Source organism: Brassica rapa, chromosome A09 (assembly GCF_000309985.2).
Source record: "Brassica rapa cultivar Chiifu-401-42 chromosome A09, CAAS_Brap_v3.01, whole genome shotgun sequence".
Classification (NCBI taxonomy): domain Eukaryota; kingdom Viridiplantae; phylum Streptophyta; class Magnoliopsida; order Brassicales; family Brassicaceae; genus Brassica; species Brassica rapa.
In genome coordinates this window covers 43,382,889-43,400,280 of record NC_024803.2, presented here as the reverse complement: position 1 = coordinate 43,400,280, position 17,392 = coordinate 43,382,889, and the positions used below count along the sequence as shown (strand labels likewise).

Below are 17,392 nucleotides of genomic sequence, written 5' to 3'. Positions count from 1 at the left end.
AGCCGATTCGATTCGGGTTCCAATTGATCTACTTAACCAGCAGAGAAAACCAGATTTTTAGGTTTCGTTGCGACTTGTCTCCTCTGCAAAATCAAACCGTCGTGCACTGTCCATCGCTTTTCAGGTCGCCGGTTACTTTTTTCCGGTTCGTGACTTCTTCTTAGGTTAATTTCATCTATCAATTTCAGTTGGTAATTTGATCGATTATAGTGGTTTTGTGTGTGTTATTGTACATCATCTTCTCCGAATTGAGTTGAATTTGAATATTTTTCTGTAGAAACTGTTATGATTATCTCATACGATTGCTTCATCATTTTGCATATTTACATAGCTGTAAATTTGATATCTTGCTGGAAAAAAATTAGAAATGACATAAAATTTTGTGCTCTTTGAATTGTTGTATTGAAACTCTGAGAGAAGTTAAGTTTGCTTAGTTCTTCTCTGTTACTCTTCAGGATGCTAAGATGTTAGTATTGAAGCTTGTTTTTAACACGAGAGGAAAGCATACGTTTGTGACAGAAGCTAGTTTCTATGAGTCTGAACACCACTTGATGTACTTTCTGTAGGTTGGTGTGCACTGCAGATATAATGTTGAAGCAAGTGGTTGCCAAGTATTCAGCAATTTATGGAAGTAACAGAGCAAAGCTTAGACCTTTCTTGTGCCAAACCAGTTGTGGATTTCACAATGGACGGGTACACCACCTTCCTTCCTCTTTGATTGATTACTTACTTGAGCAAGTAGTTTGTTTTATTTTACTAGAATTACTAGATGAAGTGAGTCAGATGTGTACAGCCTTGTCTTAGTGACCCCTGTTTGATTGATATCTCATAACTAGATCTGCTTGGAACTGTTTTTCAAATTTGTTGTTGATGTTGTTGTCAAATCCTATGTTAAACCACTCACTTTAGCTTCTTAACTGCTGTTTTGCTAGATAAAGGTTTGCAAGATGAGTTCTTTAACGAGTATGTAGCTCATAAATGTAATTGACTGCATTGTTCTACCTCTCGTTACTGTGTTGGTCTTTGTTAGTTTGGCAATTTAGTAGGGGTTATTGGTTGTTGTATTTTTATGGATTTGAAAATCCGAACTAAATCTAGTGTTATTGGTTCTATGATTTTCAAATCTGTATTAAAATCATGTGTTATTGGTTTAATGATTCATAAATTCTATATCAAATCAAGTGTTATTCAATCGCACGGATTTACTAATATATTTGATTTTATAATAGATTTGAATGGATTTGCTTGGATTTTTCTGTTAAAAATACAAAGACTCAAATCCGAGGGAAAAACTCCGGATTTGTATATTTTATTTGGATTTATAAATACTATATGGATTTCTAAATCAATCAAAATATATAAACCAATTTAGGCTAATGGCTAAATGGATTTTAATGAAATTTTATTTAGTCGCTAAGTTTCAGCTGGTGATTTGAATATTTGTTAATATTGAGTCTCCATTAAAGTTTTTTTTTTCCATTTTTTGACAGACGGTTCTTGCTCCGAGAAGCTTCTTTGGTGTAGAAGACTACGTGGACGACGACACAAGCCGACCCTACACATACCAAAAGGAGAAAAAATCGAAAAACCCAGACAAACACGTCTCCTTCAAGCAGCGCACCGTCGCGTACATGGAGCCCTTCACGCTCGACGTCTTCATCTCAAAACGCTTCGTCTCAGCATCCCTCACGCACCGCGTCACGTGCAAGCAAGTCGCGGTCGCGGGGACGAACTCAAAAGACGTGAAAGCGGTGTTGAGATCGAGATGCGATATCCCAGCGTGCATGTCCATAGGGAGGATCTTGTCCGAACGCGCGAAAGAGGCTGATGTGTACACAGCTTCTTACACGCCAAGAGACCAAGACAAGTTCGAAGGGAAGATCAGAGCTGTTGTCCAGTCTCTTATTGATAACGGGATCGATGTCAAAATCTATCTGGATTAGATTACGAAACGTAATGATTGAGTCATGTAGACGCAAGCGAGTCATTGTTCATTTCTTGACAATTTCGTTTCAAATTATAGCCGTAGTAGCGTAATGAAATAAGAGTTCTTATGAAGACCAACTTTTCTGGTATAGACCAACTCGAAATTGAATCCGCGTTTCCCTTTTTAGCAACTACCATTAAAAAACTACCAATAAAAAAAAGTTTCCTTTTCTGGGAAGTCCCTCTCTGGCCCGATCCGAAAAAAAAAAAAGTGAACCGATCCAAATCTGACATAAATACCAAATAGATCTTATTTTATTATATTCGAGGTTATGGGTATTATCCCAACCGAATTCGAACCTAGATGAATATCTGATATAATCCAGAACATTCAAAATCCCAGAAAATAATTTGTACCAAATATTTGATCTCAATTCCTAATATATATCCAAAATATACCGAACATTTAAAATAATTATATATTACATAAGGGTTGATGGTTGAAGGTGGCGGTTAAAACTCGAAATTTTTAGATTTTGATTTTTTTCATTCAATAATGTTTTTCGTTTCTATCAATAACTATATTACTTTTCGTTTGATTTTGAATGATCACGTTTGAATGTTCCTTTTTTTTATTTTCGAATCAATTTTACTTATGTTTTGGTTACAAAATAGGTACAAATCAAGTATTTTAGAGCCAATAACCGATTTTACTTAGGGCAATTGTCAACAATAGCACATTTTGAAGTTTATGTCTCAAAAATGACACTAGAAGGAGAAAGTCACAAAAATGACATTCATTAAAGGGTAAAATATCCCTAAACTTGGATTAAAATTAAATAAACAAACAAAATAAATAAAAATAAATAAAATAAAAATTGAAAAAATGAATTTTTTTTTATAGTTTCAGATTATATGTTTGGGCAATTGTCAATAATAGCACCTTTTGAAGTTTATGTCTCAAAAATAGCACTAGAAGGAGAAAGTCACAAAAATGACATTCATTAAAGGGTAAAATATCCTTAGTACCCTTGGTTTAAAATTAAATAAACAAACAAAAAAAAATAAAAAAATAAAAAAAAATATATATATATAGTTTCATATTATATGTTTTCAGATTCAAAATTTTTATAATTTTTTTTTTGAAATTTTTTTTTCGAAATTTTTTTTTATTTTTTTTCAAATTTTCTTTTTATAATTTAAAAATACTTTTTGAAACTGTTTTTAAAATTTTTATTTTTTATTTTAGTATTTATTTTTTATAAATTTTTAAACCCTAATTCCAAAACCCCACCCCTTAACTCTAAACCCTAAGGTTTGGATTAATTAACCCAAGGGTATAAGTGTATATTTACCTCTTTAATGAAACCTATTTTTGTGACTTTGAGCCTTGAGTGCTACTTTGGGAACAAAAACTTGGTTTGGTGATATCCTAGTCTTTTTTTCTATATGTTTTCAGATCCGAAATTTTTATAATTTTTTTTTGAAATTTTTTTTTTCGAATTTTTTTTTATTTTTTTTAATTTTCTTTTTATAATTTAAAAATACTTTTTGTTTAATATTTTTTTATCTTTTATTTTAGTATTTATTTTTTATAAAATTTTAAGCCCTAATTCCAAAACCCCACCCCTTAACTCTAAACCCTAAGGTTTGGATTAATTAACCCAAAGGGTATAAGTGTATATTTACCTCTTTAATGAAACCTATTTTTGTGACTTTGAGTCTTGAGTGCTACTTTGGGAACAAAAACTTGGTTTGGTGTTATCCTAGTCTTTTTCTCTTTTACTTATGTTTTTGTTACAAAATAGATATAAATCATGTACATTTAAACTGAAGAACTGATTGGGCTCTGAATCCGAAAGTATATCGGATTGTACCGGTTCTTTGAAGATTTAGTAACCTAGATCTAAATTCGATAGAATCCGAACCGAACCCGAACCAAAATTTCATATAATCCGAATGCGGCTGATTTTGATAAATCCGAAAAATCGAGATCTGATTGGATAAAATTGAAATCCAATTGAGACTCTGAATGCTCGTGCTTAGTCAAAACAAAGTCCAAACAAATTCTTTTTGGTAAATTTCCTGAAATTTTCTCTCTTTCTTAAAACTTTTTGTTGTTAATTTCTTGAGTTATCTACTCGTCTTTTAAATTGAATAAAATATCTGGCACTATTAAAGTCTGTAACGCGTAAACGTATACATCTCTTTTTTTTTTTGGACAAAAAACGTATACATCTCTATATAAGTAAGGAAGAAGTGCATTGATTAGATAATAATCGGCTGAATTTTGAAATTGGGATTCTAGGGTTAATTTTGAAGTCGAATCTGCTAGGGTTAATCATCATCTAAAGGAGAATGGGGAACTGTTTAACTGGAGATGTGGCCGGGGGCAAACAAGCCATCGGAGGGGTCCAGCAGAGGCCCACATCGACCACCACAAACAATGCGGCGCAAAACGACGCCGTCGATTTCTTCTTCAGATCTCGTGGTCAATATCCTCTCTTCTCACAGATTGAGGTATCGTTATCAATCTCTTAGGGGTTTTTTTTATTGTGTCTTGTCTCTTACTCATGTCTAGTGTAATTTATAAATTGTTCACTCTTGTACAAAGTCAAACCAAGTTTGCAAATTGTGTTTAATATATTGATAAATTGAAAGAAAAAAATCCTCAATTTGAATCTGTGTTTTTTGCTTTAGGGGTCTCGTTTTTTATACAGTAGTAGTGGATTGTGGATAAGATATTCTAACTTGATGTCTTGTATTTTTATAATGGAGCCAACCATTGACTTCTTGTCTTGAGTCTTTAGTCTTTGTCCATGTGTTTTCTCTGTTGTGTTTTTTACTCTTGTCTCTCTCTCTTATGGTGGTGGGGTTAGATTATAGAATATTATTATGCGGAGCAGAGTATAACATGGGCTTATTGTTTGTTCGTAGAAACTCATGTTACTTATCATTTGGTTTTCTTAGAAAAGTACCCACCCACACACACGCTGCTGTGACTTTTAAGTATGTGTATTTTTCGATCTCTGTTGGTAAATTGCAATGAAACAGAACACAATAAGTCTTTTACTAGTCTGCAAACCATTTAATATCTAATAGGAAAAAGAAAATCATCAATTTGCTGCACCACCCTTGTCCTTTCAGATTGGTTCTTGTTGTTGTCTCTTCTTGATGGTTTTTTGCAATGAATGATGCAATATGCCATTTACTTGTATATTTTGTCTAGCAGATATGATATTTTGCTTATTGCATCTTCGTATTCATGGTGCATTATTCATTCCTTTGGTACCTTTCGAGTTGTGTTTTAACACTATGCTATTTGCAGTTGTCTTTGTCGGCTTCAAACTTGATTGACCGTGACATCACATCAAAGGTATATATGCTCCCTGACCATTTATTAATCATTTTTTTTGATACAGAATCTCTCTCCATGCACTGGAGTTTCCACACGTTTCCATGCGCTTCTTTAAGCATTTAAGAAGTGGTTTTTGTATCTCATGAGATTTCTCTTTGTTGTAGAGTGACCCAATGGCTGTCATGTATTTGAGGAAGAAGGATGGGAAGCTTGAGGAAATTGGCCGCACTGAAGTCATACTCAATAGCTTGAATCCAAACTGGATTGAGAAGATTACCGTCTCTTTCCAGTTCGAAACTGTTCAGACATTAGTGTAAGCTACTCTGAACAATTGTTGTATGATCATTTACTCACATGGTTTAACCACTGGAAGTCTAACAACTTACATATATCTTTTTTCTTTTCAGCTTTCACGTGTTTGATGTCGATACCAGATATCACAATGTGCCAGTGAAGGTAATAGAGTTCATCAATTACCTTTTGATTATGAACGTTACACCTCAATTATTGTACCAACATATTGAAAACCTCTGCAGACACTAAAGCTGAAGGAGCAGGATTACTTGGGAGAAGCGACATGTGTTCTCTCCGAGGTAAATCAATTTAATGATTGGAGTTTTGTTGTTGTTTGGTCATTCACTTCCGGTACTGCCTTTATGTGTACATCATTTCATATTTTTTGTCTGATTCTATTCTTTTTCTCATCACCAGGTTATGACTAAACCCAACCGGTCCATGACATTAAACCTTCACGGTGATTTCGGGGCTGGTGTGAGTAGAAAGTTGGGAACACTCTCTCTCCAAGCCGAAGAGACCGTTGCTTCCAAAACCGTCGTCGAGATGAATCTTCGCTCTGTCAATTTGGATAACAAGGACTTGTTCTCCAAGAGTGTAAGTGCAAACCTATAACATTCTAGCTTGTATTGTTCGATTACGATACTAAGTTTGTTTTATTTCCTCTTTCCAGGATCCGTTTCTAAGAATCTCAAGGTTGGTTGAGAACAGTATAGTAGTTCCCGTATGTCGGACTGAGGTGGTTGACAACAACCTCAACCCAATTTGGAAGCCTGTATGCTTGACTATGCAACAATTTGGAAGCAAAGTAAGCTAATAGTCTTAATTGTGTTTCAATCATATTTTTTGGATAATCATCATGTTAATTTTTTTTTAATTTATCTACGCAGGATACCCCATTGCTTATCGAGTGTTTAGATTTCAATACCAGTGGGAATCATGAGCTTATTGGGTAAGCTTCAACCTTCTTCTCTTCTACAGAGTCATCATATAGAGATTTATTGTTACTTGACAAATGTACTGATCCTCGCAGGAGGACAGAGAAATCAGTAGCTGAATTAGAGAGACTTTGTCAACAAAGAGAGGCTATAAACTTTGTGTATCCATCTACAAGCCACGGTCGCAACAAGGTGCGTTACTCGTATCATTTTATGTAATATCTTAAAAGCAGTTATTTACATCAATTTTCCTTTAAAAAAAATTGTTGTGATTCTGTAGGTTCTGAAAGGACAGCTCATTGTGGATCGTTTTGTGGAGAAAATTCAGTACAGCTTTCTTGACTACATCTCCAGCGGATTTGAACTTAATTTCATGGTTGCAGTTGACTTCACTGGTATGCACCTTCTTCTTATTTATATGTAGTTCTTATCATCTTAGGAAAAACCTTGTGTTTTAATATTCGAAGATCTGTCGTACAGCTTCAAATGGTGATCCCCGTACTCCAAGTTCTTTGCACTACAATGATCCATCAGGCAGATTAAACTCTTATCAGAAGGTACAATTTCTCGGAACCAGATTTATGTTAGTCTATGTTTATTTGAGTACGAAGACCATCAAGTTGCTGCTTTCGATGTAGTAATATCTCATTAATGTTTCTCTCTCTATGTGATTTCTTTGATCCACCGCAGGCTATAATGGAAGTAGGAGAGGTCATCCAGTTTTATGATTCCGATAGGCGTTTTCCTGCTTGGGGTTTTGGAGGAAGAACAGCGGATGGTCACGTGTCACATGCTTTTAACTTGAATGGAGCTTCATATGGCGATGAGGTAACTTACGAGACAATAAGAAGGGAATGCTGCTAATAAATTGCATTCTCGAAAATGTCACTGAGCTTTGTATTCTTTTTTCCATCACAGGTGGTTGGAGTTGAAGGAATCATGTCAGCTTATTCAAGTGCCCTTGCAAATGTTGCTCTAGCGGGACCAACTCTGTTCAGCCACGTGGTCGACAAGGCTGCTCACACCGCTTCACAGTCACTCTCACAAAACAGTCCCAAGTACTTTGTTCTCCTAATCATTACGGTAAGAGCCTGAAAACTTTTTTTTTTTTTGGATCAAAGCCTGAAAACATTTTTACATGATTACTTTGAGATAAAAACTTTTGGATCGTATCAGAAATGATTGGTTGCTTGAAACAGGATGGAGTCTTAACAGACATGGCTGGTACAATAGATGCATTGGTGAGAGCTTCTGATCTCCCATTGTCAGTCCTTATCGTTGGTGTGGGAAACACAGACTTCACACAAATGGAGGTAGATTTGTTTGTTTTATTTAGTTAAAAACTTTTATCTTTGTTCTATGGTTTGATGTTCTACTGAAATATGACGTTGCCTTGTGTGATACGTTTCAGATTCTTGATGCTGATAAAGGTCGTCGGTTAGAGAGTTCTACCGGTCGGGTGGCTACACGGGACATTGTTCAGTTCGTTCCTATGAAAGAAGTCCACAGTGAGTAATTTTGATTTATTCATATGCTTACGTAATGATTTGCATGTTGTTTGTCGTCGTATGTGTTGAATTGAGTTTGGTGGGTGCAGGTGGACAAGTGTCTGTGGTGCAAGCACTTCTAGAAGAACTTCCCGGCCAGTTTCTGAGCTATGTCCGTTGCAGAAATATCAATCCGGTCGGATCTCCTGCTATTTGAGCTTAACCAGTAGCCTCTCTTTAGATTTCATCTTCTATTTTCGCATTTTATTGTCACTTTGGGTTGGAAAAACAAATTCAGATTTGCTAGGAAAATGTATATACTTGGAATTTATATAAGGGCAATTGTCAATAATAGCACCTTTTGAAGTTTATGTCTCAAAAATAGCACTAGAAGGAGAAAGTAACAAAAATGACATTCATTAAAGGATAAAATATCCTTAATACCCTTAGTTTAAAATTAAATAAACAAACAAAAATAAATAAAAATAAATAAAATAAAAATTAAAAAAATGAAAAAAAGATTTTTTATTATAGTTTCAGATTATATGTTTTCAGATTCGAAATTTTTATAATTTTTTTTTTCGAAATTTTTTTTTTTTTTTCAAATTTTCTTTTTATAATTTAAAAATACTTTTTAAAACTGTTTTTAAAATTTTTATTTTTTATTTTAATATTTTTTTTTATAAAATTTTAAACCCTAATTCCAAAACCCCACCCCTTAACTCTAAACCCTAAGGTTTGGATTAATTAACCCAAGGGGTATAAGTGTATATTTACCTCTTTAATGAAACCTATTTTTGTGACTTTGAACCTTGAGTGTTACTTTGGGAACATAAACTTGGTTTGGTGCTATCCTAGTCTTTTTCTCTTTATATAATTGCCTTCAACAATATCACTTGATTAACTGGGTTAAGATTACTTGATTTACAAGTATAGAATGTCTTGTGTTACCGAGCTGTATGCAAACTTAGATTAACCTTAACCCACACAATTAGAACATCATTTCCTTGTGTATTGAAAAATGTTAAATCACGACATAAAACAATGCATGCAAACCTCCAATGCACGAGGAATGTATAAAGATGTGGAAGGATGTGCGTTAATGTCTCCTCTGTTCAGTAGTAGTTTTAAATACATGTTTGAAAAATTAGCCAATAAACAAAGAAAAATGGAGATGCAGGGTATCGAACCCTGTACCTCTCGCATGCAAAGCGAGCGCTCTACCATTTGAGCTACATCCCCATATATCTTCTCTCAAAATCGAAACAGATATTAAATTAAAACCATGTTCCATAATTTTAATACCACTCCGACGTTAAAAACATCAGGTGCAATCAAACAAATCTGATAAAATTATTACAACGGGAGAAAATGAAAATGAACTCAGAACTCTTGAGAAACAGAACCAACATCTCCTTTGTGCTTTCCAACCTTGGCAGGCAAAAGTTTCGGATTAATGTGTGGCAAAACTCCACCATTAGCAATCGTCACAGATCCCAGAAGATTATCTAGCTCCTCATCGTTCCTCACCGCAAGCTGAATGTGTCTCGGTGTAATACGTGTCTTCTTGTTATGCCTCGCTGCGTTTCCAGCTACCTCCAACACCTGCCGAATCCAATCAGTACAGGAGTGTTTATATATAAAACAAACAGACAAGGCTCGAAAACATATGTACCTCGGCGGCGAGGTACTCTAGAACGGCTGCGAGATAGACAGAAGCTCCAGAACCAACACGGTCGGCGTATCTACCTGCCTTGAGGAACCTGGCGATTCTTCCCACGGGGAAATGAAGACCGGCCTTTGACGAGCGTGAGACGTACTTGGTGGCCTTACCCTTCCCTTTTCCACCTTTGCTCGTGCCGCTTGCTGAGCCTTTGCTCATCTTCTCTTTCGAAGTAAATATTGAGAAGTGAGATAGATGTTAACTGTTGAGTGACTTCAGGGACTTTATCCCTTGCCTTTATATAGGCGGGAAAATATTTAGTCTGATTGGTTGTGTAAACTTGTAATGCATCACGCGTATTGCTAGCCTGTCACTTCATCTAGCCCTTGAAAGCAGATATATGGAAAATTGGAGTAGTAATTATTGTATTTATTAACTTATATAGCAACTTTCGAATCTCTTAAAATTTAAAATGGAAATTAAATTTAATGATAAATTATTTAATGAATAATTATCAGATATCAACTAATTATTGAGGGAATTAATATAACTTCCACAATAATTACAACTAGGTAATTTTCCCGTGCTGATGCACGGATACAAACATTTACGTAATGATTGAATTAAAACAATTGATAAGAAATAAATTCTTTGTTTATAGCTTTTAAGTTAATTTTTAATCTCTATAATATTATTTGAAAAATCAGTTTGTTATGTATTATAATGTTCCCATCTTAATTGGATATATGATTTCACATATTATATTTTGTATAGTTTCAAATATTTATTTTTGTGTTAAATTATATCTATTATTTTAAATTAAACAATGATTTTTAATTATATTAAATTGGACTATTATTTTCTTAATTTCATGTAATTAAGTTCATTTTCTTATATTTATAAATATATTGGTGTTTTTTTTTGTATAAATGGGTATATATTGTGTTAGAAAATAGGAAACATAAATATTAAATCAGAATTGCATTAAAAAACATTACTTGTAATATTTTGAAAATTCATACAACAGAACACTACTACACACTAAATCTTAATAATTGTTTGGTTTGATTTTTCATAATTTAGTATATTGAATTTATCGATTTTCAGATCACAATTTTTTTGGTTACAATTAAACTAAAATAAGCTCATCTTGTTACTTTTATCTTAGGATGAAAAACATAAGATTGTGTATAATTTGATATATGCTGTTTTCCATAAAATTTAAAAAAATTGAAGTGTTAATAAATTTTGTTATGAAAATTCTAATCACTCAATAAAAAATATATTGATAAATAAGAAATAATATTTATACTTTTGTAGCCTCACGTTATAACATATTTATTTGGTTTTAAAATAATCATAAGACATAATAAGTTTTGGAAAAAATAAGATATTAAATAATCATTTATGTTGTTCCAAATTATTTTCTTATTAATTATTAGATCAAAAGATATTTATAATAAAAATATTATTTTTTAGAAATATATATATAAATGATTATATTTTTAAGTTTTTGTGAAGTTATTTTTATATATATTTATAAGTATAAAATTTTAAAAGTTATTGATTTTTTATTTTTTTTTTTGCTGTAGGAAACATAAAGAATAAAAAGACTAAATTCGTTTTTGTATAAATTTCTATGTTTATATTTTATAAAAAAAATTCTTTTTATTATTTATGTGTTTTAATAAAAAAAGGAAAATTACATCAAAAAGTTAATCACAGTTTTATTAAGAAAAAAGAAACATAGATATTTGTTATTAATGAAAATGACTAATAATAAAAAAAAGGAAATGACTAATAATATTTTTAATTTATTAAGGGTGTAAGTGTAATAAACCACCGTGAGAGTTAACGTGAGCGTGACACTTAAGAAACTAACTTCTCAAATAATATTATAGAGATCATTAGTTCAATCATACATAATTTTATCTGATTTTTTTTTAAAAAACACCCATTTATATGTATCTTTCCAGTGACATATGTTTATAGAATGATACAAATTTTTACTTCTTTTGTTTCAGTTTGATTGTTGTTGTAGAGTAAAATTTTGATTTCAAAATAATTTTCGTTTTTATAATTTAAATGCAAAATTTATTAACAATATTCTTCAATTTATTTTTTTATTAATTGAAATATGGTTAGGTGTATAGGTAATGATGTATTATTTTGGTAATATAAAAAAAAATATTTTCTTAATAAATGTGCATAAAATGAAATGGAGAGTAATCATTAATTTAATGACAAAAGAAAGCTGATCCCTTATATACTAAAGCACAAGTCACTTTGCCAATAAAATTGTGACAAATGGCATAGAAATTTTACAGTTTAAAAAAAAAATTCAAATGCAAAACTTAAAAAAAAAAACGTAAACTACATTTAAAGGTAACTGATTTCTATGTATTCTTTTTTTTTAATTTACTTTTAAATAAAAATCGTAACATCTATCCCACTACGTCCATCATCATCATTGTATCTGAACTGCTAATCTTTCTCAGTAGAGTAGTTCATTCACAGTGCCATAATTTAAGTTCATATTTACTTACACATAAAAGAGAGAGAGAAAAAAAAAGAGACAAAACAAACACAAATGCAAATGAAGATATGGAAGAAGAAGACATGGAAAAAAAGCTTTTGATAAAAGGTAAACGCTTTTCTATTATTTCATTACGAAAGGATCATATCGAACTGTTTTTTTACTGTACAATAGGTTTCACATCAAAAGGATGATTGAGAGCAATTTGATACATTTTCTCTATAGTTTTAATATTTCAGATATTCAAAAAGAAAATAGGTTCATGTGTAGAGGCGAGAAGAACATAAAGCGTTGAAAAAGGCAAAATCAGTACTGCCAAGGGATGATGGGAGACAAAATTAACATAGTTAAATATATAATAGCAGCTACACGTTTATATTACTGCAGTCTTTTCATACACAATGTTTTCAGTCAAAAATATATCATTACACAATAACAAGGAAATTATTTTTCAATCTACTGTATTCTCTTGACTACTAGAAATAATAGGCAGCAAAACAATCGAATTAGCCAACAATTTTATATATATTCTAAAGTAACTTTTGGAAATGTTTTTGGATATACATAATTTTTTTTATGGAATGGTTGAAAAATAAATGGAACTTGGAAAAAACATTATATTTCTCTTTTTTTCATGTGTTCTTCAAAATAATGTGCAACTATCCACTTATACTTATTACTATTCATTTTTATTATATTTGTAAGAAAAAGTATTTCCATGCGAAGCATGGAGTCAATACTAGTAATATATAAAATCAGAAGTTTAAGGACCATAACGAGAAGTTATAAAACATTGAGAAGTAGGCCGCAAGGGTCATTTATAATAAATTATAAAAACAAAAAGGAGTGAACTGCAAACTATAAAAGACCATAAGTTACTGCTTACCGGCTGTATCGTGTCAGATTTTGGACAAATTCTCCAGACACCGAAACTTGTCGGAGAAGACTGAAGAAGACTCGTCAAAGATTCATCAATGGTGATTCCTCCGAGTTCTAGGTCTTCTCTCTTCTCTCATACTAATGTTCACTCTAATTTTTTTAATTATCTGTGTCGTTTTGACTTTTGATTTGTTTTTAACTTATTAATCACTTGTTTAATTGTTTCTATTAAAGAAAGAATTAACGAACATTATCTCATAATGTTTTTTTAGGTTAAACCATGGCACTGAGGTAGGCAGCAAGGAGTTTCACGCTTACTGCTTCTCTCTCGCTAAGTATAAACCTCTCTCTCTCTCTCTCACTTAACTAAACCTTGAATCTGCATTTCGTTGGATTCTCTAAAGGTTTGAACTTTTGTGGATTGTAGTCGAATCGATGATGCTATTGGGAAGGATGAAGTTCCTTTAGACGTTCAAGACCTGGCTATAACCCTCGATCACGTTCGTATTCTCTGTATCTGAATGTTGTTTTCTCATAAAGTTTCAATCTTTGAATGTAAAGTTTGGATTTTTAAAGTTGATTCTTTTTCATGTGGGTCATGTTGATGTTGTTTTCTCATAAAGTTTCAATCTTTGAATGTAAAGTTTCGATTTTTAAAGTTGATTCTTCTTCCTTTGGGTCATGTTGATGTTGTTTCCGTGTTTATATGGTTGCAGGTGTGTCAACAAAGATGTAATGATCAAACGAGGGCAGTGATAATGACGCTGATGATCTCTGTCAAGGTAAAAAAAGATTCTTGCTTTTTTTTTTTTAATGCTCTTACAAGTTTTACTGATTTAGATTGTATTGGGTAGGTTTCTTGTATATAAAATAATACTGTGCTTATGTTTCTCGCAACAGACTGCTTGTCGGCTTGGATGGTTCCCGCAGAGAGAGTCTCAGCACCTGTTGGGTCTCGTAGACTCGGTATGTGTTAGTTCCAGATGAAATGAATATTCAGGATTCTTTTAAGTAATGTTGTTTTTCTTCTTGTACAGATGTTGAAAGATTTCACCAGTCCTGAAGACGTTGCCTCTAGTGTCAATAGTCCCATCAGTCTAATCCCACAGGTCATGGAGAGGTAAGGCTGAAGTTTTATTCTTAATGATATGTTAGCTTATGACAGCTTCTTAGTTAGTCTTGTGTGTTCATCTACTTGATCACTAAGATTGAACCGTTGGTTTGATTTGAATCTTCTCCTCCTTCTGTCTGTAGGTTCTATCCGTTTTTGAAGTTGGGACATATTCTTGTTTCTTCTGAGGCCACGGTAAATTTATTTTATTTATTCAGTTCTAAGCACCTTTTGAATGTGTGCTTTAGTCAGGTTTTTCTCTTCTGGCAGGCGGAATCAAACATATTGGCGAAGGACTTCCACATTTCAAAGAAGATGCTGCAACATTCTCCCCAAGCGAAAGTAGTACGTATTATAAATTTTATGCTATGCTGTTCTAGGCTTAAGTTTAAGGGGTATCTTGCTTGCTCTTACAGGGATTATTTGTTTTCCGGGCAGAGGATATAAGCAAATCTAGTTGTCTCATACATCCACAGGAAGTCAGGTGCGTTTGGACTGCTTTCCCTTTTACCTCCTTAAGCGTTTTGGAAGCAGTTTCTGTATGTTAACTAACATTGGCTTTTATGTGAATCACAGCTTTTTGTTGAATGGAGAGGGCGTTGAAAAGAGATATAATGCCTTAATGGTTTGTTTCTCGGATATGTTTTTGAATTCTCAAGTAAGAATCAATGGTTTATTCATCGTAGTTTTTCTTTTCAGGAGCCTGGGCCGCAGTGTCCAACGGATGTTACTTCCCTGCTCAACCTTGGGGCAAATCTTCTGCAAACCGTTGGCTGCTTTGGAGGTTTCTTTCCAGTTAATATTTGTATTAATCATCCTTATTCCACCTCCTCATTTTCAGTGATGATTAACAAAAACCCATTTGCTGTACAGGTAGTTACTTTATTGTTATTGCCTTGTTGGATGGCATACCACTGCCCGTGAATCCATCACTGAAAGATTATGTTCATTCTGAAGTCACTGAATCAAATTTAGGTAGTTCAAGAGTTGTTTCCTACAACGATATTATCAAATCATGTAGTCATTTGCATTCATACATTTGTTTTCTGAGACCTCTTCTCTTTTTCAATTTTTGTCTGTAGATTGTGACATAATCGAGGGACCATCAAGGATATCTCTCAGTTGTCCTATCAGGTACCCGAGGATGTTTTTTCTAGCTTTATATCCTAGTGAAGTTGCTTCCACAGTTACCTTAACATTTAATGATTAAATCATCAACCATTGTAACAGCCGTACTCGTATCAAGCTACCTGTGAAGGGTCGTGTCTGCAAACATCTTCAGGTGAGTCATTTTCTGTTCAGTATAAGTGATAGTATCATTCTTGTGTTTCCATTGTTTAATAACTATTTTGTCAGTACATACGTTTAAAATGTGTAACATCATTTTCAAAGTTGCTAGCAAAATTTATAAACTATAGAAATGTATCCCTTATCTCTTTTGTGATATTCTTATTTTCTGTTGTAGTGTTTTGATTACTGGAACTATGTGGAAATAAACACGAGGATACCATCATGGCGCTGCCCTCATTGCAATCAGCCTGTCTGCTATACTGACATCCGTTTGGATCAAATCATGATAAAGGCAAGTAACTTACTACCGCTTGCTTGGTTTTATATCTTTTCACATCCTAAACTTCATAAACAACCTTGTCTAATATCCACAGATTCTAGAAGAGGTGGGACGTTATGCTACTGATGTGGTTATCTCCGCTGATGGATCATGGAAGGTTTTAACGGAGAGCAATAAGAATGTGGAAGCTGTGCCAGAAGCCACTCAGGGAGACCCAAATAGCTTCCAGAAGTTAACGCCAACTGTTTTGGATCTTACAAGTGATGAGAATGAAATGGAAACATCCGGAGGCACTCAGTTCAACGAACATAAACCTTGTCTTTCCGAGATTCACAACACACATACGCCTGTGATGGGTTATCCTTTACTCAACCAGTCTTCTGCTTCAGTCAACGCGCTTCCGCAGTTACCACAAACTTTTAATGTTTTTGATGGGCAGCAACGGTTCACAAACTTTCCGCAAGTAGTAAACAGACAAGACTCAGCAGCAAGAGAAGCCTTATATCCGCAAGATAGATTAGCTACTAATACAACTTGCTTCCACATACCAATGCCTGCTGCTCAGTCTTCTCAATTTCAAGGGTCACATGTTACTCCCCTTGGCCATTCTCTAGGAAGAGCTTCTGGATATAACCACATCTATGATAATGGCATAACTCAAACTCACATGCCTCCTCCTTTGCATCATCAATATGCAATGCAGGTTTGTGTTCCTATCTTTAATCTCTCCTATACATAACAGACTCTGAATATTATTATGTTCTCATCTGTTAACAGAACCAGAGGCTTCACACCAGGAGGTCCAGGAGCCCGTCCCCTGCGCAGGAAAGACAGATCCCATCTGGCATTACACATCACCAGAGGTTATTTGCCAACTATGGAGGGACCTCTTACCAGAGACTCATGCAAAGACCTGTTCAAAGATTGAATCCTGTCGGCGCAGGGCAACAGTTCCCATGGCGTGAACTCACGAATATGAACAGAATGCGAGGCAGCCTAACTCCCGGTTCCACGGGGTATGAACACATGATCATTCAACCTACCAGGCCGGTTCATGCACCAGCTCAAACACTTGCTCAGCCTCAGACAACAGCTTACAATTATATCCCGGCTCAGGCGCAAGTTCAAACACTTCCTCCGCCTCAACCAACATCTTACCATAGTATGGCCGATGAAATTCAAGCATTTTTGGCTCATCCAAGCTATCCAAACGGCAACACTGGAACGCAGGCTAGGACCGGTTCATTGCCTGTGGAGGAAGGTGTTGGGCCAACAGGCTTGCTTTGGTCAATGCCTCCTGAGGCATGGTGATGATCTGATGGCATAGAGACTCAGCACATGGTTGGTAGCAATAGTATGAATCCCACTAACAAGAAAGTAGTATTATCATATAAGTCCATTTTTTGTACTAACCGGTTTAGATTTCCGGTTTGTATATGAGGATCTAAGGGTATTCTTGAGATGTACTCAATGTGAAAAAAAAAAATTATCAGGGTTCTTTTGATATCCTTCTAAAAGAATTTATATTTGGGGCATATAACTTAAAAACATTTTAATGATTGAGAAGTTTGTATGAAAAAGAAGGGAAAGAAAGCTAGAATATAAATCCTTAGGGGTGACCCATGGGGTA

The 17,392-nt window shown here is 33.9% G+C and overlaps 4 protein-coding genes and 1 non-coding gene across 8 annotated transcripts; 3 read left to right on the top strand and 2 right to left on the bottom strand.

Moving 5' to 3' along the window:
• Positions 1-24: 24 nt before the first annotated feature.
• Positions 25-2,130, top strand: LOC103843375. Of its 3 annotated transcripts, none has more exons than XM_009120092.3 (3): positions 25-145; positions 567-693; positions 1,491-2,130. In XM_009120092.3, the coding sequence occupies exons 2-3, from the start codon at positions 589-591 to the stop codon at positions 1,941-1,943; spliced, it is 558 nt and encodes a 185-aa protein (XP_009118340.1). In that variant the 5' UTR covers positions 25-145; positions 567-588; the 3' UTR covers positions 1,944-2,130. The 3 variants fall into 3 exon arrangements, with proteins under 3 accessions (XP_009118340.1, XP_009118341.1, XP_009118342.1); XM_009120093.3 differs by having other exon boundaries at positions 68-164; positions 1,491-2,075; XM_009120094.3 differs by having other exon boundaries at positions 70-124; positions 1,491-2,075.
• A 1,971-nt stretch (positions 2,131-4,101) lies between these two features.
• Positions 4,102-8,936, top strand: LOC103843374 (protein BONZAI 3). 2 transcript variants are annotated; one of them, XR_004451763.1, is made up of 17 exons: positions 4,103-4,446; positions 5,255-5,302; positions 5,449-5,597; positions 5,692-5,740; positions 5,821-5,877; positions 5,996-6,175; positions 6,252-6,386; positions 6,469-6,530; positions 6,612-6,708; positions 6,797-6,911; positions 6,997-7,073; positions 7,207-7,344; positions 7,435-7,599; positions 7,716-7,829; positions 7,928-8,024; positions 8,114-8,335; positions 8,877-8,936. XR_004451763.1 is itself a non-coding variant. In XM_009120091.3 (16 exons), the coding sequence occupies exons 1-16, from the start codon at positions 4,285-4,287 to the stop codon at positions 8,218-8,220; spliced, it is 1,752 nt and encodes a 583-aa protein (XP_009118339.1). In that variant the 5' UTR covers positions 4,102-4,284; the 3' UTR covers positions 8,221-8,339. The 2 variants fall into 2 exon arrangements, 1 of the variants encoding a protein (XP_009118339.1); XM_009120091.3 differs by lacking the exon at positions 8,877-8,936 and having other exon boundaries at positions 4,102-4,446; positions 8,114-8,339.
• Positions 8,937-9,172: 236 nt separating this feature from the next.
• TRNAA-UGC lies at positions 9,173-9,245 on the bottom strand. The gene has a single exon. It is a non-coding gene; the product is annotated as a tRNA-Ala (tRNA).
• LOC103843373 (probable histone H2AXb) lies at positions 9,246-9,940 on the bottom strand. The gene is made up of 2 exons (XM_009120090.3): positions 9,679-9,940; positions 9,246-9,608 (listed from the first exon to the last, which is right to left on the bottom strand). The coding sequence occupies exons 1-2, from the start codon at positions 9,883-9,885 to the stop codon at positions 9,387-9,389; spliced, it is 429 nt and encodes a 142-aa protein (XP_009118338.1). The 5' UTR covers positions 9,886-9,940; the 3' UTR covers positions 9,246-9,386.
• A 3,137-nt stretch (positions 9,941-13,077) lies between these two features.
• LOC103843371 (E4 SUMO-protein ligase PIAL1) lies at positions 13,078-17,299 on the top strand. Its single transcript, XM_033280880.1, is given in 18 exon segments — positions 13,078-13,199; positions 13,354-13,416; positions 13,509-13,581; positions 13,798-13,863; positions 13,982-14,047; positions 14,119-14,201; positions 14,336-14,387; positions 14,463-14,537; positions 14,609-14,676; positions 14,769-14,817; positions 14,892-14,976; positions 15,066-15,167; positions 15,275-15,326; positions 15,423-15,474; positions 15,658-15,696; positions 15,698-15,721; positions 15,857-16,465; positions 16,540-17,299. Coding segments are annotated over 18 exon segments (2,115 nt in total). The 5' UTR covers positions 13,078-13,176; the 3' UTR covers positions 17,074-17,299.
• Positions 17,300-17,392: the final 93 nt, after the last annotated feature.

Excerpts from the sequence above, each read along its gene's own strand:
- LOC103843375 (XM_009120092.3), top strand. The coding sequence starts at position 589 with ATGTTGAAGCAAGTGGTTGCCAAGTATTCAGCAATTTATGGAAGTAAC. Across the intron at positions 694-1,490 it reads GTGGATTTCACAATGGACGG|ACGGTTCTTGCTCCGAGAAG; the intron begins GTACACCACCTT and ends ATTTTTTGACAG.
- LOC103843374 (XM_009120091.3), top strand. The coding sequence starts at position 4,285 with ATGGGGAACTGTTTAACTGGAGATGTGGCCGGGGGCAAACAAGCCATC. Across the intron at positions 4,447-5,254 it reads CTCTCTTCTCACAGATTGAG|TTGTCTTTGTCGGCTTCAAA; the intron begins GTATCGTTATCA and ends TGCTATTTGCAG. Across the intron at positions 5,741-5,820 it reads ATCACAATGTGCCAGTGAAG|ACACTAAAGCTGAAGGAGCA; the intron begins GTAATAGAGTTC and ends AAACCTCTGCAG.
- LOC103843373 (XM_009120090.3), bottom strand. The coding sequence starts at position 9,885 with ATGAGCAAAGGCTCAGCAAGCGGCACGAGCAAAGGTGGAAAAGGGAAG. Across the intron at positions 9,609-9,678 it reads TAGAGTACCTCGCCGCCGAG|GTGTTGGAGGTAGCTGGAAA; the intron begins GTACATATGTTT and ends TGGATTCGGCAG.